The following is a 25,241-nucleotide window of genomic DNA, read 5'->3' as shown; positions in this document are numbered from 1 at the left end:
TTATATTTCTGTCTTCTAAGGCTCTTTTTACTGTACCAATCCACCTATATCTTGGTCTTCCTCTTTTCCCTGCCAACCTGGCAGAGAATACTTATTTTGCTAATCTTTCCTCGTCCATTCTGTTTTAGTGACTACTACCTGAAATTAACTCTGCTAACATATTCCTGGATGCTAATAATATCAAGTTTTTTCCTAATATCCTTATTTTTAATATGTTATTGCCATTAATGCCATCTGTTCACATGCCTAATCTTTCTCATGACTCTCATATCTGCAGTCTCTAGTCTTTGGTCAAGTGTTTTACTTCTAACCAGCTCTCTGATCAATAAGTTAAAATTGGTTTGAACACTCTCTTGTATACAGCTAATTTAGTTTTTTCACTAATTTTTCTCTTATTCCATATAAATTTATTCAGTTAACTTCCTGCCATACCAGCTTTGTTGCCTCTGTTGTCTACTTCCATATTTAATTTACCATCTTCACTAAAAATCGTGTCTAGGTAGCTGAAATGTTTTACTTGTGCTATAGGTGCTCCATTCACAATGCAGTTGATATTTTCCATTCTTCTGCCTATTTTGATTTTCTTTGTCTTGTTATTGCTAACTTTCATACCATATCTATTACAACAGTTATTCAATTTAGTCAGGGAATCTTGCAGACTTGTAGGGGATTTATTTAGAAGTATAACATCATCCGCATAAAGCAAAGAGCTGACATTAACATCTCCAATTTTGATATCAGGTTTAATACCACTTTCCTTCATAATGTAATCCATATAGATAATGAATAACAGAGGGGATAATGTACATCCTTATATGACACCAGATTTCACATTCAACCATGTTCCTGTACTTCCTTCAATTCTAACTGCTGACATACAACTCAAACAAAGACTAAGTATTACTTGATATAATGCCCCGCTGACAACATAGAAATGTAGCGTTTTGAATAGCTTTTCTCTTGGCACCTTGTCATATGCTTTTTTCCAGAAACTTAAATACAGATCTTTGTTATATTCCCATGACTTCTCAACTAACTGTCATAAAGTGAAAATCTGATTCTAACAGCCTCTATCTGGCCTGAATACAGCTTGTTTTTCACTAAGTTTCCCTTCTACAATCCTTTTCAACTGTTTCTCAAGTATACTTGCATAAATCTTACCAGGAACACTCGGTAGAGAAATACGTCTATAATTCTCACATTCGGTTTTATTTTACTTTTTATATATGGATACTATGAGAGCTCTACTCCAATCATCTGGAATTCATCCCTTTGTCCAGGGCTAATGAACTATGCAGTGCAGCCACTGTAAGACTTTTATACCTCCATACTTTAGTATTTCAGGTCGAATATCATCTACTCTGGCTGCCTTCCACATTTCAGCCTTTTCATGGCTTTTTCTACTTCAAGTATGAATATGTATCTCTGGTTGCATGCCAAGTCAGTGTTTTTTTTTTTTTTTTTTTTTTTTGCCACTGTACTGTACTGTCATTGATTGTTTCATTTAGTAATTTTTCAAAGTAATTATTCCATACTTCAAAGACATCTTTATCACCTGTTTTCATGTCACCTTTATCATCTGTAATTCCTTTTATAGAACTCTTTCCTTTATTTATTTAGCTTTTCTCAATAGTCTCCAGAATAATTTTCCACCTTCCTATACTTATTTTCAATGTTCTAACAAAAGTCTTCCCATGACTTGTTTAGCTAATTCAAAACAATGCTTTGCTATCTTACATTTGTTTCTGTATTCTCTAAGAGCACAATCTGACTTATTTGGAAGGAACTTTTGATATGTTTTTTTCTTTTCTTTCACTGCCTCTTTAACTTCCTGTGTCCACCATGGAGTTCTGATTTTTCTATCCTTGCAGGCAACCTCACCACATGCCTCTGCCTGAATCAATCAGTGTTTTCTTTAGGGCTTGTCACTAAATCTCCAAGGTTTGGTTCCTGTTCTCGAACTCTTTCATTAAAAAAAATTTTTTTTTTTTAAAATAATGTTTGTGTATTTTAGTCTACCTTCTAGCTGCTCAACTTTTATTCGCTTTAAAACTTTCTTACGTGTTCTTCTTTTCAATATGAAATTAAATTTTATCCTACTTAAGACTAAATGGTGATCACTTCCAATTTCAGATCCTCTGTACACTCTAGTGTTCTACACTAGAGTGAAAACATCATTATCAACAATCACATAGTCAATAAGACTTTTCTTATTTCTTGCCTCTTCTCTCCATGTGAATTTATGTATATTTTTATGTTAGAACATGGTGTCAGTTATAACAAGTCCATGTCCAGAGCAGAAATCCAACAGGTATTTGTCATTATTATTAGCTTTGCTCTTTTCTCCTAATTTTCCCCAAACACTTTTGTATATCTGACAATTATTTCCTACTCTGGTATTTAGATCCCCCAAGAAGGACCAACTTTTCATTTTTCATTGTTTCAGCTGCTTTCCTCTAAAGTCTCAAAAAATTCCACCGCTTCTACCTTAGTAGAATCTTCTGTGGGACCATAAGCACAAATAAGTCTCATTGTCCAGTTCCCCCATTCTGATATTTGCCCACATCACTCTACTTGAAATTGCCTGCCATTCAAGAAAGATTACCTCGTATTTGGTTGAACACTATGGTTCCTTCTCTTCCTTGATTGCCATTGCCTGAATATAACATTTTGTATTTATTGCTCAGAAAGATCTCACCAGTTTTTGCCTTTTTTTGTTTCAGTCACCCCTATTATGTTGATCTGGTACTTATCCAATTCCTCAGCTAGCTCCATTTATTTGCCATTCAAATTTTTATGTTGATAATACTGATCTTGAACTCTAGTGATATTGAGTTTGGGTGTGTTTTAAGATTTGTTCCAGTAGCTGACTTTTCACTGTTCGCCCTGGTTCCCTGGCAAAAACAATGGGGGGGGGGGCATGTTTAACCACGCGATGCCCCAGCCAGCATGAAATTCTGTCATGTTTTACCATTATTTAATATTGTGGTTTAAGCCAATAAGAATACAATTTGGTCAGCTAAATCCCAAATGCTAGCCCATCCTCATTCGTTAATAGATACCTAACAGGGTGCACCACGAGAAGGTGAGGATTGGACATTAGGTCAGAAGCCCTGGTTGGTTCTCCGCATTCCTTTAAAGGCTTTGTGAAGGTCTCCTCTCAGATATACAGCTTTGACCCTTAAGCACCCCATGGCAAGCAAGAGAAAGAATAATTATTGCAGATTAACACTGGTGGATAGTCATGGCAGCAGACTAACAGCTGCAGATGATATAGTGAAATTATTGAACGAGCACTTTATCAGTGTGTATATCATACTGATGTAAATGATGCAGTGGAATATATAGAAGAGAGGTAAGTATTAGGAGAATTGGAAGTGAAAGAAACAGAGATGTATCAGATGTTGGTTGGGTTAGATGTGAATAAGGCTGTGGGAATGGATGACATATCACCATGTATTCTTATTCACCACAGTAGTTGGCTATGCCCCTGATCTGGATATTTAATGGAAGTCTTGCAGTGGATAGGGTTCCTAAGGAGTGGAAAGAAGGCAAAATAGTACCACTCCACAAGCATGGTTCTAAGACAGAAGTCTCCAACTATAGGCCAGTCGGTATAACTGCAGTTGTGGTCAAGGTGTTGGAGAGATTGGTAAGGAATGGAATTCAGGATTGAGTTGATGGGCATAGCATTCTTCATGATGGCCAGTATGGATTTGTAAATGATTAATAATTTACTTGCATTTTATGATAAGATGACAAGTGTGTTAGATAAGGGAATATATAGTGATATTCCTAGCACTTTGCAAAAAGCATTTGCAAGTACACCAACTTGTCAAAAGATTGACAAGTTGGTGTACAAGTTGCAGAGGATGGGAATAGGTAGTATATTGGTTAGATGGATCAGAGATTGGCTCTCTGAATGACCAGCAGATTGTGTATGATGGATCAGCTTCTCAAAAAAGAAGGGTAGTCAGTGCCATGCTCTAGGGTTCTGTTCTTGGGCTCCTGCTGTTTAACTTGTTTGTAAATGATATATCATGTGGACTGACTGGGGATCTTCAGTTATTTGTTGATGATGCAAAGTTAGGAAGCATTATAAGTAGCGCTGCTGATGTTAATTCCCTTCAGGAGGATTTGAATAGACTTTTTTACTTGGACAAAAGAGTGGGGTTGTAGTTTTAATATCAATAAGTGCAAGGTGTTGCATTTTGGAGTGCAGAAATATAAGGCTGTGTACTATATCGATGATGCCATACTGCAGGAAGTGGATGATATTAGAGATTTGGGATTGACAGTAGACTGAAGTTTAGAGGGCATATTGCTAGTGTTGAAAAGGCTGCACATCGTAGTGTTGCTATGATAAGAAGTACACTAATATGTAAGGATAAGGAAGTGGTTGCGCCACTGTATAAGGCACTGGGTCAAACCACACTTAGACTATCGTGCTGAGATCTTGTCACCGTGTTTTCAATGTGATGTGGAGACATTGGAGAGGGTCCAGAGATGAGTGACTAAGACAATATCGGGACTTTAGAATGCTGGCTATGGAAAGAGGTTGAAGAAATGTGGATTGATGGATAGGAGGAAGAGAGGTGATATGATAGAGACATTTAAGTAAGTGAGAGGATTTTATCAGATTAATCCAGAGAGGCAAGGTCAGATGTTGAGAGGGGAAGAACCAAAGGTCATTCCTGGAAGTTGTGCAAAAGTGTGGTGAGGAGCAAATTTTTTACACGGAGAATTGTCAGTGAATGGAACGCATTACCAGAATGTGTTGTTAATTCAAGGAGTGTTAAGGATTTTAAGATTCTATGTGATAAATATGTTGTCAATTGAATGAACCTCCCACAATGAGTCTGCTGACTCCATGGAGGGTGTAATAATAATAATAATAATATTAAAAAGTGAATAAATGCAATGATTAATTTTTAAACAACTACAGACATGGAATAAGGTTGTATAAATTGTCAACATCTCTAGACCTCTAGTGACCAACTAAAACTATGGAACTCATTAGAAGCTGGTATTTACTAAATCACTTCAGTAATTTACTGAAATGACTCACTTTTTGAACAGGTGGCATTCACACAGAAATGACTTTTTTCTGGTTGAATGTTACTTACTCAAAACAAATAATGTTGTATATAAAAACATACCTAATTGCCTGTGGAAGAAGAGAAGGGCAAAGAATTTCTTCAGAGATTTCTTCACAGTCTCTTTTATAAAGTGGATTCAAAAATTCAGTCAGATGTTTTGATATATAGCCCCATAAAGAATAAGTGCGCTCATTCAATCTTAAAGAAAAGAGAAAGATTTAATTACTAAAATATTGAGCCAGAATATGTCTTACAAATGGTAAACAAATGATTATTAAAAAAAAAACATGATGTGTTATCCTCTATCATCAAACAATTACTTAAAGAAGTTCAATTATCAACTAAGACATCAAGTTAAATGTCCATCATAGTGCTCCTCCTGTTTAGAGATATTCACAGAAGAAAAAAAAAATCATGAAACCACATTGCCATAATGTCATTTATTTTATTTTATTTGAAACTACTAAATCACTAAATAATATTAAATAAGTTAATAATTAATTAGTTAATAAGATTAGAGTTCAGAATGTTAAAAATTTAACCAATAATACTTGTATGGTAATGAGGGAAAAAAATAATATTGTTCAATTTTTCAGGTTAATTGTTTAAGGCAATTTTTAATAAAACAACAAACATTATAATTTCAAAAAGATTTTTCAGAATTCTTAATCACCATTTCTTACAAATTTCACCACAAAATTTAAAAAATTATCAATTAAATACCAGCTTATCGTTAAACTTTAGATTATGTGAAAAAATACTGATTATTAACAAATAATCAGTATTTTCAAATCTGTAGTTTCAAAATCAGCATTATTACCAAATAATAAATTTATAAGGAACAGACAGACAGATGTGTGAGAAATCGGAAAGGTTATATACCTCAGTTTTTAGTCAGTAATATCTAATAAATTTGGAGAAAAGAGGATACTTATTTTCTAGATTCCAGTGTTAAATTTCATAACTGGGCAATCGAGAAATATTGTGATTATATGCATAAAGAATGGGAGGTTGCATAAGTGTCAAAGCTCCATATAGCCTACAAGGAATGCAGAGAAGGGAATGGAGCTCCTAAACCCAATATCCAATCTTCACTTGCCCTTGATGCACCCTGTTGTAATGTATCCACCTGGATACCAAATGATCAAGGATGAGCCTAGCAATTTGAGAATTTATCAATTTGAAAATTCTATTCTATACTGGCTTAAACCACACACACAGATATGACAGTATAATACAAGGCTGATGCTGTTTTAGTCAAGGAACTATGATAAAAAGTGACAAGTCACTATAAGAATATAGCTGAGAATATACCTTACTCAAAAGATAAACACTATAAAGCATAAGCAGTGTCAATGGGAAAGAGGTAAATCTAGCAGAAGAATTAAAGAAGTACCATGGCGACATAATCGGTGTTACACTACCAATATAAAAAGAGAAAAATAGGTGAGATACTTTTAAATAATACGATGTTTCAGGAAATAATGATCAGGGAATATTATAGTGTTCAACACTGAACATAAGGATCATTTTTTTTTTTTTGAATAGCAGGAAATTTCAAGTAGAGTGCTGTAGGTAAATTTCAAAATGGGAAATTGGTCAACAAGATTCATTTGTGCCTATGGTCCAAAGAACATTATACAGCAGATCACCACTTTATAGGTGTCTGTTTTACAATCTCAAACTTTTACAATGGGTAAAAAATTTCTGTTATGGCTGTGTGAACTGCCAAACCGTCAGCAAGTCGCTGTAAAAAGATCACTTTGCAGGTGCAGAAGGGAGAATAACAGTTAAAGTGAACTGCTGTAATCTGCCTTGTATATTGTCAGTTTAATTTAAAATTAATTATAGTGCAGTACATATAAAGGCGCTAAAAATGTCTGGAAAGCAATAAATTAGCAGAGAGGCATGAAATGTTTTGCCTTCCAAGTCTGGAATGAAATTAATGGAACATGCTCCAAGTTTTCAATTGTCCCATTCTACAATTCTAAGCGTACGGGAAATTGTCAACTGTAATAAGGAAGTGGAATTTTTCAAGTAATTAAAAACGGCAGATGATAAAAAGCTGGCTTTGTTGGAGATCTAAAATGCAGAACAGGAAATGAATCCTAGACATGCAGAAATAATTTGGGAAAATCTAGAGTAGAGATCAAAGTTAATTAAAATGGCAAGTTATTGTGTTGACTTTCATTACAGCACACACCATTATAAACTCAAACAATAACAAACTATAACAATGTCTTAACAAAAATCCTCCTCCATAAGCACAGTGATGTTATAAAGGAAATTTATTATGGCTAACTATCTACTAAAACAAACTACTCATGGTGTTGTAAGTCTGCTATAGTGAGAATATCTGAGAGATTTATGTTCAAGACATGAACTACTCATTACCACCACTATATTCCAATATAATGATGTGCATATAATTAATATGAAAAGAAATAAGAAAGTCTAGTTCATTATGCTATTGTTGACAGTGATAGACTAGTTGAACAAAAAAGTGCACACAGGTGACTGATTTGAAATAGGTGATTGCCATTTAGTTTTGGATAGGATAAAAATTGATAATTATGCTGAGAAGAAAAAATGTGTTCAAAAAATTTTAAAAAGAATTGAAGTTAAGCAACTTTCAGAGGTGAGCTGTAGACTCATATGTACTACAAATATTATTAGATAAAAATTGAAAGAGTGAAAACAAGAACTAAAAACCTTGAAACCTAATGTGAAAATCTGAAACAAACATGAGGTAGAGTTATTAGCAAAGACAGAAAAATTCATTGCTTCATAGTGGACTCAAGAAGTTAAAGAGAGAGTATTGGTGACAAGTAATTCAGCATGTCTGATGCATTTACCATCAAGGCGTGTACAGCACTATATTATCAAGTTTGTATCATAATTAAATGATTACCACCATTATATTTCACCATAATGATGTGATAAATTAATATGGAAAGAATAAGAAAGTCTAATTCATTATGTTATTGTTGACAGTGATAGCATTTTAACTAGTTGAGCAAAAAAGTGCATACAGGTGACTGATTTGAAATTTAATAAATATTTTATTAAAATTTTATTCTAAATTTGTTATTTGTCAGGTCTTCAACAGTGTAAATCTGTCATTTTAGCCATCTATGGCACTAATAATAACATCACTCCACTGATATCCTGGTTATCCTCCGGGATTTCCCCTTCCATCCTGTTTTGCTAAACTTTCCTTGCATCTTGTTTAAGTAACCATAGATTAGCTCTGCTTACACATTCTTGAATGCTAATGATGTAAATTTCAAATATCTCCACATTTTTAATATGATTCTGCTAGTGATGCCACACAAAGTACACTTTTTTCCATTCCATTTATGCACATCATTATGTTGGAATATGGTGGTAGTAATGACTAGTTCATGTCCTAAACAGAAATCTAGCAGATACAATTGACTCTCACTATAGCAAATTGGTAATCTCAAAGAGTACTTTGTTTTAGGGGATGGTTAATTATAACAAATTGCCTTTCTAATATAACTGTGCTTATGGAGGAGGATTTGAACACCATTGTAGTTCATTCCTGGATCTGGCTCCAATTGAAGATACCTCAATAGAGGGCCTAAACCAGTCTGGGTAATGACTCCCTCTCGTAATGCATAGCATTATGCATCGCAAAGGAAGTGTGCTTTGCCTTATGAGATACTAAAGAAATCGATGTGAAGACTTCAGCCTCTATAGAGACATATAGAGTAGTTATGATACTTCACATGCAAACTCTGTGTGCTTACACTAGAATTAAACAAGAATATACATTTATTAAGAGATAATTATGTTGTTCATTCTGAAAAAGAAACACGTAGACACAGTCTGAAATATTTATTCACATATTGTGGATCATTATTACTGTCTTACACTCATGATGTCCCATGATACGTGAATCGAAATATTTGTAATTAGTCCATCTTAATTAAATATTTTCAACTATGCCTACATGTTATTTATTCAGAAACAAGAATATAATTTCTTGGCAAGTATTAATTACTCTATAACCAAGTATTTTGACCAAGTATTTGATCATTGGTATGATCAAATAAGTTGGTCCTTGTAATTAACACATTTGGATGTTTTACATTTGCAGTCTAAATTCTCATGCTGTTTACTGCCACATCAGGTACAGATGACAGCCACACAATAGGAAATCTGAGTGTACACATATTTCTGGCATTTGAAGCAGTGCAAAAGATTTTGGGATGTAAAGTTGAACAGAGGGGTGCTTAAGGGTTAAAGCTGTATAACTGGGAAGAGACCTTCACATAGCCTTTTAAGGAATGCAGAGAACTGGCTGGGGCTTCTGACCTAATCTCCAATCCTCACTGTCTTATGGTGCACCCTGTTAGATACCTAACAGGGTGCACCACGATACTGAATACTGTACACAATACTGATAACCTGAATATTGAACGAATGAGGATGGGCTGGCAACTTGGGGTTTAGCTGAGCAAACTGTATTCTTATTGGCTTAAACCACAATGTAAAATGATGGTACAAGATGACAGACTTTCATGCTGGCTGGGGTGTCACCTGGTTAAACAAGGCACCCCCCATTGTTTTCATCATAGAATAAGGGTGAACAACAAAAAATCAGCTACTGTAACAAATCCCAGAACATGTTCCAACATCAACGGAGGTCAAGATTAGCACTATGAACTTAAGAAGCATCAGTAGAAAGGACATGGAACTATCAGAAGAAATGAATGAGTACCAGATCAACATAACAGGTGTGACTGAAATAAAGAAAACAAAAACAGGTGAGATCTTTCTAAGCAACAAATACAAAATATTATATTCAAGCAATGACAATCAGGGAAAAGAGGGAGTAGCTATAGTATTCAAAACTAAACGAGGTAATCTTCTTGAATGACAGGCAATATCAAGTAGAGTGAATGTGGACAAATATCAGAATGGAGAACTGGACAACGAGACTTATTTGTGCTTATGGTCCCACAGAAGGTTCCACTAAAGAAGAAATGGAGGGATTTTTTGAGGCATTAGGAGGGCATTAAATTTTTGAGGCATTCAATGAAAAAGAAAAGTTGGTCCTTGTTGGAGATATAAACAGCAGAGTAGGACATGGTTACCAGACATATAGAAATGTTTTGGGAAAATCTGGAGAAAAGTGCAAAGCTAATAATAATGGTAAATGCTTGCTGGATTTCTCTTCAGGACATGGATTAGTTATTACTAACACCATGTTCCAGCATAAAAATGTGCACAAATTCACAGGGAAAGAAGATGCAAGAAATAAGAAAAGTCTCATTGATTATGTTATAGTTGATAGTGATGTTTTCCCTGGTTGAGGACACAAGAGTATACAGAAGATTTGAAATAGGAAGTGATCACTATTTAGTTTTGAGCAGGATAAAACTGAATTTCATATTGAAATGAAGAGTGTGTATAAGAAACCTTTCTTTCAGTGTTACACGGTAATCAGCATTCATTTTAGAAATTATGGACTTTACAACCGTGTCATAAATAACTCTTTTACTATCCCGACGTTTCGATCTTCATATTAAGATCATCATCTGGAGCATATATAAATTTTGCAGGCAGTTTAAAGGTGGCTTTGTGGTTGTATTTTTGTAGTCTCAATCTTGGCATGACTTCTAGTGAAAAGAAAAAAAAAAAAAAGGGGCACAGCCAAAACACTATTAACAAAATTCTCTACAAGACCTCAATAAAAAACAAAGACAAACCAGACTATAATAAAACTATAACCATTCCTTACATTAAAGGGACATCAGATAAAATAAACAATACTACAAAAATACAACCTCAAAGTCACCTTTAAACCTCCTGCAAAATTAAAAAGCTTACTCAATTCATCCAAAGACCCACTCCCTCCGCTGGCTCACCCTGGAGTATACTGTATTTACTGCACCTGTAACATACCATATATAGGAGAAACAGACACAATTCCTATCAGACAAAAAGAACATAAACGGCACATTAAATATAATAATTATGGTGAAGCTGGCCTTTCTGATCATGCCCTGAAAACCTTACATAGAATTGACTGGAAAAGCACTAGTTGTCTACATCACACCAAAACATGGTATGAACGCAAATTTAAGGAAGCCTTTGAGATTATTACCAACCGCCCCAATCTGAACAATAATGATGGTCTAAAAATCCCAAATATATTGAAGGCATATATTCGACCCACAGAACCTTCCTCTCTAAGAGCAACTATAAACAGGACTATAGAAAATTCAGGCCTAAATCAAAAATAACAATTGTAATGCTAAAAATAGGACATCATTGTTACTGAAAGAAAACTATCTTAAGAAAGAATGTTTATTCATGTTATCATAAACAGAATTTAGCAATTTATTATTTATAAACTACATCAGTTTATAAATATATATATATATTTTTTTTCACTAGAGGTCATGCCAGTAGAATAACTTGTGATCAATTCATTGTTTCTCTAGCTTACTGTATATAATGTAACTTAGCTTGTCCTGTATATTTGTATATGCTCCAGATGATGATCTTAATATGAAGATCGAAATGTCAGGATAGTAAAAGAGTTATTTATAACACGGTTGTAAAGTCCATAATTTCTAAAATGAGTGCGTAAGAAAGTTTTAAAACAAATCAAAGTTGAGAAGCTTTCAGAGAAACTCTTTGTGCAAACTCTTGCCACACACACACACACACACACATCGCTTTTTCCCATCATCCACTCACTCTTGTCTTGGCCATTCTCTTCTATTTATACCATCCACTGTACAAGCATCAAGGATTTGATCTTTCTACTGTTATCCATTCTGCAGATATGTCCAAAAAAACTTTAGTTTTCTTTGAATTATTTTTTGCATTAGATTCTCTTTGCAGTTAACTTTAGAATACAGTTCTTCAGTTGTTCCTTTTGCACCTGTCCAATTCCTGAAATTTTTCTATAACATGTTCCATCAAAAGCCAATATTCATCTCACAGAGAACATCGATCACCACCAATTTCTAACAACCATAAAGACTTGTGAATATGCAATGTTTCCAGCAGTCTCAGCTTTATGGGAAGGCTCACTGATTTACTTTTCCATATCTTGCCCATTGCCTGCAGGTTTATTAAACTTTTGTTATATGAGATCTTTATCTCTTTTTTTTTTTTTTTTTTTTTTTCAGTCTAAATCATGTGTCATGTTACTCCCTAGGAATGTGAAGTTCCTAATTTCTTCCAGCTCTCTTGTCCTTTGACCTTTAATTGCTTTTCTTCCTCTTTTCTTGGGATATCATTGCTTTTGTTTTATCAATGTTTATTATCAGACCATATCACTTTTCTTCTTAACTTCAGCACTGCTCTTTCTAATTCCTCTTCATCAATAATGATTATATCATCCAAAAATCTAAATTGTTTATTTTCATATCTTGACTGAAATTCTCCTTATATTATTCTTTATGACATTCATTATTCTTTCCAAAAGCATGATAAAGGTGCATGGGATTATTGGGTCTCCTTGCTTCATGTTGTATGGAACCATCTTCCTATTTTGTGACAGTTTCTCATAGCAGCCACTGCATTGTCACTGATGTTCTGCAAGAGGCATCAGGTTCCTGTCCACTCCATAAGATTCAATGTATTTCAGTCCATATCACTTTCTGATTTGTACTATCAAAAATTTTCTGAAAGTCAACAAAACAGGTATCAATATTTTTATTTTTGCCTAGTGCTTTCTCCACAATTAATCTTAACATAAATATTTGCTGTACGGTACTTCTGTCTCTTCTAAATCTTGCTTGGTCATCTTCCCGATTTTCTTCCATTAATTTCCTTATTCTTTCTGTTAATGTCATCATAAGTATTTTTTCCCACATTACTCATTAGAGCTATTGTTTTGTAATTTTTTGCAGTCCATTTTGCTTTTTTTTTTTTTTTTTTTTTTTGTGAATAGCTACCAGGATTGATCTTGTCCATTTCTGTGGTGTTTTGACCTCCCATGCCATGTTATACAACCAGTACAGCTGGTCTATTATCATCTCTCCACCATTTTTCAGCATCTCTCCAGTGATCATATGATTTCCAGAGCTTTTATGGTTTTTTTCAGGTGTTTTACTGCTTTTACAACCTCATCTCTCAATATATCTCTTTCTACCTCTGTGCCTGGTGGTGATATTTCCCTTAATTAATCAATTAAATTATTTTGGACCTCAGTATTTCCCTGTGACTATAAACTAAGCAGCATCCACACCCTCTTATTTCTTCTGTGTTCATCAAGATTTCACCATTTTCATTATTTATAGTTCTCTGCTATGGACTCTATTTCTTGTTGATGTTTCTGATTATCTTATATACTTCTCTTGTTCTGTATTTGCCACAGTGTTTATTGATATCCTTGCACAGTTCCTCTAGCCATTTTGATTTGTTTCTCCTAACTGCTTTCTTCACTTCACTGCCTTTTGCTCAATAGTATTCTTCCATTTCAACAGAGATCTCTCTCCCCTAATCTTCAATGAATTTTTTTTCATGAATTATCTTGAATGTCATCTGTGAGATCCGTCTCTTCTTTGACTTTTCTGTGTCTGGGACCGTTTGCTCTGCTGCTTTCTTGATTGCAGACACTACTTTGTTGTTTCCATTCTCAAGTTCCTTTTCTGTAATGAATTTCAGATTTTCCTCAAGCACTTTCCTATTCGCTTTCCCTGTAATTTCCTTGCTCAGTGTCCTCATATCTCTCTGATGCTGACAGTGAGCCTTTACTTCAGTTTCAACATATTGGCAATCACTAAGCTGTGATTCGATTCCATGTCTGCTCCTTGAAATGTTTGACACTGCTGAAGTGATGTAGCCCATATCTTGATTATGAGTATCATGTCTAGCATGTTCTTAGTTCTTTCATCTGGTGACTACTATGTCTACTTCCTGCAGCCTTTTTGCTGGAATTGTATATTGCAAATTACCATGTCATGCTTCAAGGCAACCTCAAGCATTCTTTCTCCTCTTTCAGTGCTTTCTCTGTATCCATATTTACCAATTATCAATTCTTTCCCATCCTTCATTGTGTTTTCCAATCTCCTTCAATAATTAGTATATCTTTCTTTGATACTAACTTAAAGGTTATTTCCAACTTGCTATAGAATAACTGTATTTCTTCTTCAGTACTTTCTAAACTAGTTGAATAAACCTGAATTCCTGTGATGTTATAGTCTTGCTGCAAGTCTTGCTATTATTATTTTTTCATTTACTGGTTTGTATTCTAATAATGCTTCTCTTTCACTTAGAAGAAATCCAACTCCTGTCTCATGTTTTATACTACTGTCAGACCAGATGATTCTTCCACCCCTCATCACCCCTGACTCCGTCTAGAGCATTACTGCTAATCCAAGGATGTCACATTGGTATCACTCCATCTCTTTGCAAAGAAAGTCTAGCTTTCCAGGAGTCTATTAAGTAGAAACATTCTATGTTCTAACTGATAGTTTTAGTTTTATTGCACTTCTTTTAGTAGCCAACTTGTAGATTCAACCCAGATTGCTCAGTTGGGTACATGGACCATGTCTATCTGGACAATGTCTGAGTCAGCATGTTGCACTTTTCCTTTGCACCAGATTTCAATCGTGTTTTATTTTTACAGTCAGCACATCAACCCTTATCCGGCCAACTTTAAGGTTCTTTCAGCACCCCAACATGGGAAACAGACACTGTTTGTAGCTGCCTGTCATGGATCAGATACCCCATCCGGTTCACAGACAATTCATCACAAGCAAAATTAATTGCGGGAAAATTTACCACAAGAAAAATTCATTGCAGGAGCTATTCATCATGGAAAAAATTTGCTGAAAACGTTATTCACTAGAAAATTGAAATAATATTGTTTATACCTATATATAACAAGTAAATACTGTGCAAGATAAATTTCACAAAATATGATTTTTTTATGTATTTATGTATTCATGTATTATTTGTTTAGATTTTAATTACATTTTCATAATATTTTTATTCTTATACAATTATTTACCAATTATTTTTTCCCATCCTTTACTGTCCTTTCCAACTTCCTCCAATAATTAATATATCTTTCTTTGATACTGATTTAAAGGGTTATTTCCAACTTGCTATAGAATAACTGCATTTTTCTTCAGTACTTTCTAAAGTGGTTGAATAGACCTGAATTCCTGTGATGTTATAGTCTTGCTGCAAATCTTGCCATTATTGCAAATCAAATCTTGCGAGTATTCAATAAATATGAAAATAATATATTTATTGATCAGTGAGTTTCCTAATTTTAGGTAAGAAATTCATTTCTTACCCAAAAACAATTACAAACATTCGTGCCCATTGTGAGTTTTGAATCCACAGCTCATTGGTGGGAGTGGGTACGCTATCTCGTCGGTTGTTAACCACGATATTTCTGGTTACAGTTTATTTTTGAATTTCGCAAGAGGTGTAATTAATTACGTATTTCACTTTGGAAGTATCTATCTATCTATATATATATATTTTTTTTTTTTTTTATAAAGAAGATTAAATATAAAATTTAAAATTTCTTAGTATTATAAAATACTAGTATTGGAGGAAAAGGTAAAGACTAATATTGCACCCATAGATGGCAATTTAGCTTATGCTGCTTTACATAATTAAGGATTTACATAATTTTATTATCATTTTCTTTAATATAATTACTCAAAAGTGAACCTATGATCTTAAGCTAGCTCTGTAAACGATAGCAGCATACAACACGTCTTTTGTATGCAAGAAAAGTGGAATCATTTTCAAAATACATGTGCATTCAATAACTGAATCACGTCACCTTCTGAATCAGTTCAGATAAAAGATATATCACACCTGGATGGATATCTAAATGCGGAGAACAGAAAGAAAATGAATGGTTAGAAGAATAAATATTCTTAAATATTGTGCCCTTTCTCCTTAACTATTCTTAAATATTTTATTCTCCCTAATAACTATTCTAACTATTAATAGAATAGTTAATAGGAAGAATAGAAATATGTAAATAGTTAACTATAAATATTAGTTGGATATAACTATTCTCCCTAAATATTCTTAAATATAGTGTTCTTTCTCCCTAACCATCCTATACCAGTTCTGTAACAATTAATATTCCATCTTCAGAGCCTGTAGCAAGAAACAATATTAATAACTTTATAAGGAATAAAAATTTTTAGAAAGCTAAATATAATTGAAATCTTAAATATATAAAATATTTCTTAAATTTTTAAAAAACATTTTTAAAAGAAATTTTTTTAAAAGAAATATTTTTTTAAAATATTTCTTATATGGGAAAATTTTTTTTCTCTCACATATATCCATGATGAATCTTCGTGCAATTAATTTTCCCATGATGAATTGTCGGTGATGAATTGTCCAGACACACCCCTATCCTTTCTTCCTCACAACAAAATCGGAATATATCGATTTGTTATTTGGAATATGATATATTCCAAATAACAACAAAGGACAAACAAAATATTCCTTTTAGATATTTTTTACAGTTCCACTAAAAATTGCTCATTTCTCTGCAGATACCATAAATAAAAACTTCTGCACCTCTATTATGAATGAATGTGCTGAAAAATTTCATCATTATAAATTACAGTGAATACCTCCCAATTAGGATACATCAAAGAGAAAAAGTTTTTTTTTCTTCTTAATCATAACAAATCCAACAGTTTAATTCATTTCACTTCTAGGATTCCTCTTCAAATGTCCAAACCCAATGTTCTCTCTCTACTTCATCCCACTGTTTTTCAGTCAACCATAACAATGCTGTCTCTCTTTCTTCTCCATATTTCTCCAATGACATGATTCCCAATGAATGAAATTTGCCAGTTATGCAAACAGCGAGTTCTAACAAAATGTCTGAACTGTGGTTATTGTAAAATACATATTAACTTCACTGAAACACAATAAACGTATTTCAAGAAATTCTAAACAAAGAGAGTAACGTAACTCAGTAATAGAGAATCTATATTAAAAAAAAAAAAGTGTATAGTTCCCTTGTTTTCCATTATACAATTCTGTTTTGCCCACTAGATCACAGTAGCTGGAGACTGGAAATGTACTGAAAATTCCACATTAAACAAAATAGGAGGACATCCCCCAGGAGTGGAAAAGTGGGATATGCACAGTTAAAAATATGTCTCGACAATGCTCAAGTGGTAGACATATGGAGTATTTGCAATCCTAATCTCCAGGCTTACACGTACATGAATAAAGGTATTAGTACCTGTCTTGATTGAATTTATATCTCTTCTTCCCTTATAACTAGGATAATTCAGATAAAACATCTTGACATCAACATGTCAGATCATAATCCAGTTCTACTTAAATTTTGCTGCATGGAATAAGAAGAGATCTTCTGGACCATGGAGACTTCCACCAAATTTTCTGTTGAGCTTTTCAACCAAATTCTAGACCCTAAGTTCAAACTGGAATAATGTTACCTGGAACTGGGATATGTGGTTAAAATCCAAATAAGCAGTAAAACAAAACATGATTAAATGGGAAAAGGAACAGGCTCTCCTCAAAATAAAAAAGTTGAAAGACTTGTATAAAGAGAGAATGTGGTTCATAGCAAACCAGTGCAATGGTATACAATGCAGCAACATCATTAGAAACAATAACATAGAGATAAAAGTGGAAAGGCAGAAACAAGTAGAAGAAAGAAATTTTAAAATAAGAATACAGCAGCACTTAGCAGATAGCCCTTCAGCTGCATTTTTTACTAGACAATTCACCAAATTCCACAAAGAACTATCATTGAAATTTGCATCGATAGTGAAAACATGTCCACCACTCAAGACATCCTTGATCCTTTTAAAAACACTATAAAAATCTGTTTGAAGACAATAGTACTGTGGGAAATTATAACTCTTGGAACATTAACAGTTTTTCCTGTTCATATCCAAGATGGGCTTGATAAACCACATTACTGCATCTGAAATTACCAAGAATGCCAGACAAGAAAATTCACAGGACCTGATGATCTAGGGATAGAGTTTTACCACGAGGCCTGTGATTTTATTCTTCCCATTATAGTTATACTGTTGAATTCTTTTCTCATCAGGACACATACCAACTGAATTTGTAGCAAGCTGCACATCCTCATTTCAAAACCGAATATAGATCATATCTTACTCAGTAGCCGGAGGCCTATTTCTCTATCTAATACTAAACTACAAGAAATTTTTCCATATTATCAATAACAGGCTCAAAATAGGAATGAGATACATAATTAAAAGCACACAGGTGTGTGGAGTTTTAGGCTGAGCAGTAGAATTTATTCTGTTTCTGCTATGTGATCTACTCCACTTAGTTAATATGAAAAAGCAGTCAATGGCAGTGTTGATAGCAGACTTTACTCAAGCATTTGATAATGTCCAGGATCCCTTTCTGTTCCACAACATCCAGCAAATTGGTGTGTGTTAAAAGCTGCTATCTATTGTTAAAGAGGCCTAGGCCAATTCAACTACCCATCTTCTAGTTAATGGGTTCCTATCAGTTCCTTCAACTATGAAGGAAAATAAGGTATTAGCATATGCAAAAATGTAGTAGGCACTTTGAGGGATAATGATTCCATATACATCTTTTTTGATAAAATTTGAAATTCAGCAAGATCAGTGGATTAACTGCTAATGCAGAAAAGTTTTTGGATAGTGGGGTCTCCGAGGCATTCCTTTTGATCTAAACTCTAAGAGAGTATCCCCCACCGCTCACTATACTTGTAATTTCCTTCTCCACTTACCCAATTATCAGTTCAAGAACTTATAAATAAAAACATTGAAACCTTAGAAGACTGGAAAATTGGGCCACTTCTCTTTTCTTCTAAAGCCATAGTACTTAAAACCATGATCTTCCCTACTCAGTTGCGCATAATAAATATTATAAACATTACAGAAGCTGAAGAAAATAATTATGAATTTCCATAATATGGCTGCCTTCCAGTGAATTCCATCAAATGGAAGCACTTTAACATTGGAAATCCAATCCTTGGCATCTGCATTGGAAACAGTAGAATATGCATTCTACAGCTGTCCTCTTGCCCTGCATATCTGGAACAGATTACGTAATGTGTTGGGAATTCCATTACTTACAACAGAACAGGTTCTTTTTTTTTTTTTTTTTTTGCAGTACTTGCTACCTGTCAGTAATAGGGAGAGGATTTCGATTTTTATAATTAATGAATTAAAATATCATTTATAAAATACATACAAATGCTTTACAATATTGTATTGTGGAAATTTTATTGTTTAGTCAGACGATTTTGGTATTTAGAAAGAAATACTCTAAGAGATAGCAAATGTTTGGCTAGGTGGTGTCGACCATCCACATTCTGAAATATTCAGCAGGGGGGAGGGATAAAATTCTGTCTATTTTATGTCTCCAGCAATTCCAGGGATGATGGAGAGCAATCCTAGGCAGAGAAGGCCAACTAAGGTGTTTAAACTCAGATAAGGCTAACTACCTGTGTATCAGTCAGTATCAGGTCTTTTGGTTGTTCAACTGCACAAGACTGGTGAAAAAGGAAAAATGATAGCCTTTGGCTATATGATGATATAAAAGAGCTGAGGCCTTTTTCCTCTATTCTCTCATACTATCTATCTATCTATCTATCTGTCCTTTCTTTCCCCTAATAGTATCAGGCTCTCTCTCTCTCTTGTATCCCTATATTAAATTACTTTTTCACCTCAATAAAGGTCAAAACTGGTTTTGGTAGTAGCCCTTCCCATAATGCTTAATATTATACACACCCAATAGGATGTGTAATTGGCATTACGGGATATTAAAGCAAGTGATGCAAAGTCATTTGACTCTAGTATATACAAGTAGCCCCGTCATGAAGAAACTTCACATGCAGACTTTGTTTGCTTACACTTGGATAAAGGATTAAACCAAGAATATAATTTTTTGGCATCTTTAACTTATAGTTTAACCATGTGAAAAAACTTTCAACAATAACAGCATACATCATCATTCATTTTTCAACAATTTTAATATACTTTCTTCTCTAAAAAACAATCTTATTCTGGAAATTAACATACCTGAGATCCACTCTGTCTTTTTCACAGTTTCCCACAAAAGTGCCAAACTGGCATGAATAAACATGTTCGTGGACAGTCAAAAGAAAGCGTTCATTGAACTGAAATGCTGTGGGAAACTGCTGAGTCAACTGCCACACTGCATCTATAAACTGTGTGAACACTGGTGCTATCTCTCGAGGATCACCTTTAATGTGGCCACATCTATCAGTGAACTTATGGCCGAATGCTAACCATTCTTTTTCTATCAGAGCCTAAAGAAAATGTATATATTAAAAACAAAAGTCCTGCACTTATGACATACGATGTTTGCATATCTCTATTTACTGTCATGTGATTTTTAAGTAAGCAATGAAAAGAAGCATATTAGTTAAAATAAATAAATAAATTTAAGCAATCTATTATAAAAAACCTACCACTCATTTTTAACCTTTACAGATTTCAAAAAAGCCTTTGACTCCATTAACAGAGAAGCAATATTTAAAATACTCAGCTTCTATAGTCTACCTTCAAAAATCATAAAGCAATCTCAGTACCTTATAAAGATTACAATGCTACAGTAATCTTTAAAACAAAAACATCTGAATCTTTTCCAGTGACAACATGAATCCTGCAAAGTGATGTACTAGCACCTTATTTGTTCTAGGTATGCTTGAATTACATCTTCTGGACGATAACACAGAAGATCTTGGTTTTTACCATTAGAACATTCGACCACACCATGCAAATAACTGATCTTAGCTTTGCTGACAACATTGTACTTATTGATGCACAAAAACATCTCAGTCTACTAGAGGCACAGGTTTGCAGATCAACATCCAAAAGTCCAAAGTATTCTCAGTAGGTTATAAAAACCTTATACTTCATATCAACAATAGACTCTTAAAAAGAGTAAAGGACTTTTGATATCTTGGATTAAAATCAGCAATGCAGAAAATGGTATTAGAAAATGTAAACAGATGACTCTAGTCTTCCATAAACTCTGCCTCATCTGGAAATCATCATTAATATCATTAAAGACAAAATTGAGACTATACCATGCAACTATCTTCTTAGATCCATCCTTCTTAGATACAAGTAGATCCATCTTCTTGTATGGTTCTCAAACCGGGACGATAAGCACCAAAAAAAAACTACAGATATAATTAACTCCTTCGGAACTACATGTCTCAGACTGACACCTGGATACACTTGGATGGACTGTGTCACTAACTCTACTGTGCTAAATCTGACTAAGCAAGAGCCACTTGTCAATACAGCCAAGAAATTATAACTCAGATGGCTTGGACATCAACTCAGACATACTAAAGTCTCACTCTTTTTGGAATCCCCTCATCCTGCACAAACCAGGAGATGGCAATCGCCATAGAGGAAGACCATACAAAGAATTTGGCAATTATGTCATCGTGGTACTTTTCCAGTTCTTCTGCATTTGATTTCCTTCCATTCATATTCCTTATATTGATGGTTCCTATCTTCAGTTCTTCTGATATCGGGTTTGTTCTTCTATATGTTGAGCTGGAGTTTGTTCCAGTAACTGACTTTTAACAATTCATCCTGGTTTCCTGATGAAAACAGTAGGAGGTGTGTGTGTGGGGGGGGGGGGGGCTGTATTGCCTTAGGTTGCACAGCCAGTTTCTTTTTATAGCCACATTTAGCTTTTGTACAATACATATCCCTCTTCTAGACTGCTCCTTATAAATTTCATAACTGACATCATCCTTATGCACATGGTATACACATCCTTTTTTTCTTAAGAATCGCCCTCTCTTAATGTGATTGCACATCCATTTCAATTATATGATGAAACTTATTGGCCACCAATTGGTTCCTAGATCACAAGACATAGTCTTTCTCTGATGAGCACAGATTTACACCTCAATTCTATATTATTTTGTATCTAGATAGTTTCCTTTACTCTGACTGTTTAATGAGATATATCCAGAGCTATTAGCAGACTCACCAATGTGAAGGTGTAGGTAGAACATCTAACTAATGCAGAATAAACATTATTTGCTGAAGTTTAGATTCTAAATTTGCAGTGGACAAAACACCATTATCATAAGCTTTTTAGACTTCTAAAGTTGATTCTTAGATACTACAATTATGCAAGCTTGTTTTAAGCTTTTCATGAACCATCGAGGTTCTTTAGCTGTGGACTTCACAACCACAACTGTCTCGAGGATAAAGTGGTTGGCCCTATGCCTCCCGGTGTGACCTATGTCTGTGGATGTGTGTTTTCACAGGGCCAGTTTGCCTGTTCTGGGGAGGGGGGGGTTTGAAAAACCAGAGTTTCTGGGTGAAACAACCCCTACCTCACCTTTAGTTGAAAGAGATCAGATAAAGGTTCCCCACATCTTGCACACGGGAATCAAACCCAGGTCTTTCTGACCAGAGGGCTTCATCTATACTGACTGAGCTATGGAGGCTCCAATTATGCGAACTATCACTGGTAAAATGTCCCTTCAGTAAAATGTCCCCAAAATCCACTTTATGCCCAAATTGAGCAGGTATCTTCTAAAGAAGCTCAGAAGTTAACAAAACCATGCTTTGATTATTCCAATGGTTCTTCTTAATCAATGATGTCTATTCAAAAAGATGAACATACTTTGGCTCAAGAACAACCTCCAGCTCTTTAAGAGAAATATCAATTGATTACTTTACTCTTGACCCCAATCCACACACACACACACACACATGGCATTCATTTATTTGATATAGGCCTTGCAGCCTCTCACGTGGGGATGATAAAAAAGAAAACTAGTGACCTCAGTTTGACCAATGTATAATATGCATTTCATGATGTAAATACCAGCTTTTTTTATTTCATTTTAATCATTTATTTATTTGTATTTAATGTATCTAGTAACTTGGTGAGGCATTCAAACACAATGTTATTCTTATTTTGCTTTATACATGCTGCAACCTTGCAAAATCAATCCATTGTAAACAGGATGATAAGATTACTCTTGTTAGTTCTTTAAAACATGAATTACGTACTTTTGAATTTTATACCTGATCTGTGAATCAAAGGAACAGATGGAAATATCAGACCAATGAAATAACTATCAAAAGCACTAATATAAGGCACATATATTAGTGTAACAGTTGATGCCTTTTAAGCAGTGCAATATAAGTACCTCATGCCAGAGCATTTTAATAAGCACTCAATTACTTCTGAAGCTTTTAAAATTTCAATGTGCAAACAATGAGTACCTGTTACAACATTATAAGGATATTTATTATCTTAACTGTTACCAATGGTATCATCATTATCAGCCATTGTCGATCCACTGCTGGATGAATGGATGAAGGCCTTTCCAAGATTACTCCAAAACTGTCTGTCCATGGCTCTCCTTTTCCACGTCACTCCTGCAAATCTGATTGATATCATCAATCCACTGTGATTTAGGTCAGCGTCATAGTCATTTTTCCTCTCGTGGAATCCAATCCAGTACTTCTTTTGTCCATTGTTGATCTTGTCTTCGAGCAATATGCCCAGCCCATTGCCACTTCATATGCTTCACTGTTCCTATGATGTCAGAGACTTTGGTTTGATTTCTTATTCATGTGTTCCTTTTGTGATTCAATCTTGTGATACCAAGCATACTTCTTTCCATACTGAATTGTGTTGTTCTTAATTTTTGAATTTCCTATGCATTCAGTGTCCATGTTTCACAGCTATATGTCAGTATAGGAAGAATATACTGGTTAAAAACTTTTCTCTTCAGACATAATGGTAGTTGGCTTTTGAATATTGAATGCAATTTTCCAAATGCTTTCCACCCAAGCATTGTGCACCTTTTAATTTCGTCCATGATATTCTGTTCCATTGATATCTGTTGTCCTAAGTATATGTAATGATTTACTTGTTTAATTTCTTCATTATTGATTTTTATTATTTCTGGTTGGACATAGCTATTGAACATAACTTGGGTCTTCTTTAGGCCAGCTGTTTTGCTAGCAATTTGGAGTTCATGGATACGAGTCTGTAATTCATGAGCAGTTGAAGTAAAGATAACCATGTCATCTGCAAAGCGCAAATAGCTTAAATATCTTCCATTTATCTTCAGACCTTTCCCTTCCCAATCAAGAAGTTTGAATATTTCTTCTAGGCATGCTATGAATGATTTTGGAGATATTGTGTCATCCTGTCTTATACCTCTCTGTATTCCCACAGTAGAGATGCTTCCATTGAAATGAACTGCTGCTGTGGCATTGGTGTATGCTGATTTGATGGTTCTGAGGTATGGCTCCTCCACACTTGTTGGTTTCGTTATGCTTTAAGTACTGCACAAGCTTTAAGTGAATCAAGGGCTTTCTCATAGTCAATAAAACCAAGACATAGTAGTAATTGATATTCATTGCACCATTCAATAATCTGTACAACTTGAATATGGTCCATTGTACTAAAGCCCCTTCGAAATCCTGCCTGTTCTTTTGGTTGTGCTAGGTCTAGAGTCGCACAAAGCCTATGAGCTAAGACTTCTGTAAACACTTTGTGGTTAGTAGACTGATAGGTCGGTAGTTCGTCAAGTCTTCTATCTCACCTTTTTTATGTATCAGAATTAGGGTAGCCTTCTTCCATGTTGTTGGTACATCATTTTTCTTCAGGCATAAAGTAAGTAGTTCTGCTAAGAGTTTGTAGATTATTTCTCCACCTGTTTTTAGAAGTTCAGCTATAACTCCATCCTCACCTGCAGCCTTCCCATTTTGCAAGCTTTGGATGCTCCACATAACCTCTTCTGGTAGAATCTGTGGTACTTCAGCTGTGTCGTAGCTGTCTTCTTCTTCATTTAATTCATCATCCTGATATAATACTGAGTAAAATTCTTCAACTCGTTTTGCTACAGCATACCTATCTCTGGTGATGGTCCCATCTTGTAGTTTGACTGCAACCATCTGTTTGTTGCTGTTCATCAATTGCTGTTTGGCTTTGTTGAGACTATGATTGTTTTCAATTGTTTGTTGTATGAATTTACAATTGAATTTTCTTATTTCTTCTGTGATACGTTTCTGATCATTTTGCACAATTCAGTGTATTCAATTTTATTCTGTAGGTTAAATGATTGTTTCATTTCTCTTTGTTTCTTCAGAG

At 34.4% G+C, this 25,241-nt stretch overlaps 1 protein-coding gene across 6 annotated transcripts in view; it reads right to left on the bottom strand.

The window, feature by feature from the left end:
• Window positions 1-25,241, bottom strand: part of Mtmr6 (Myotubularin related protein 6) — a 401,631-nt gene that overhangs the window by 129,729 nt on the left and 246,661 nt on the right. For all 6 annotated transcript variants that reach the window (XR_016548365.1, XR_016548364.1, XR_016548366.1 and 3 more), the window contains 2 exons: window positions 20,147-20,397; window positions 5,160-5,297 (listed from right to left, as the gene is read on the bottom strand). Coding sequence is in view for 3 of the 6 variants with exons in the window: in XM_090393272.1 (XP_090249398.1) it covers window positions 5,160-5,297; window positions 20,147-20,397 (389 nt within the window). In the remaining 3 variants the exon portion in view is untranslated. The remainder of the gene's footprint in view (window positions 1-5,159; window positions 5,298-20,146; window positions 20,398-25,241) is intronic.

The sequence above is a fragment of the Typopeltis vanoorti genome, chromosome 5 (genome assembly GCF_054136105.1).
Source record: "Typopeltis vanoorti isolate ZY-2024b chromosome 5, IOZ_Tvanoo_1.0, whole genome shotgun sequence".
Taxonomy (NCBI): Eukaryota; Metazoa; Arthropoda; class Arachnida; order Uropygi; family Thelyphonidae; genus Typopeltis; species Typopeltis vanoorti.
This window is presented reverse-complemented; position numbering and strand designations above follow the sequence as displayed.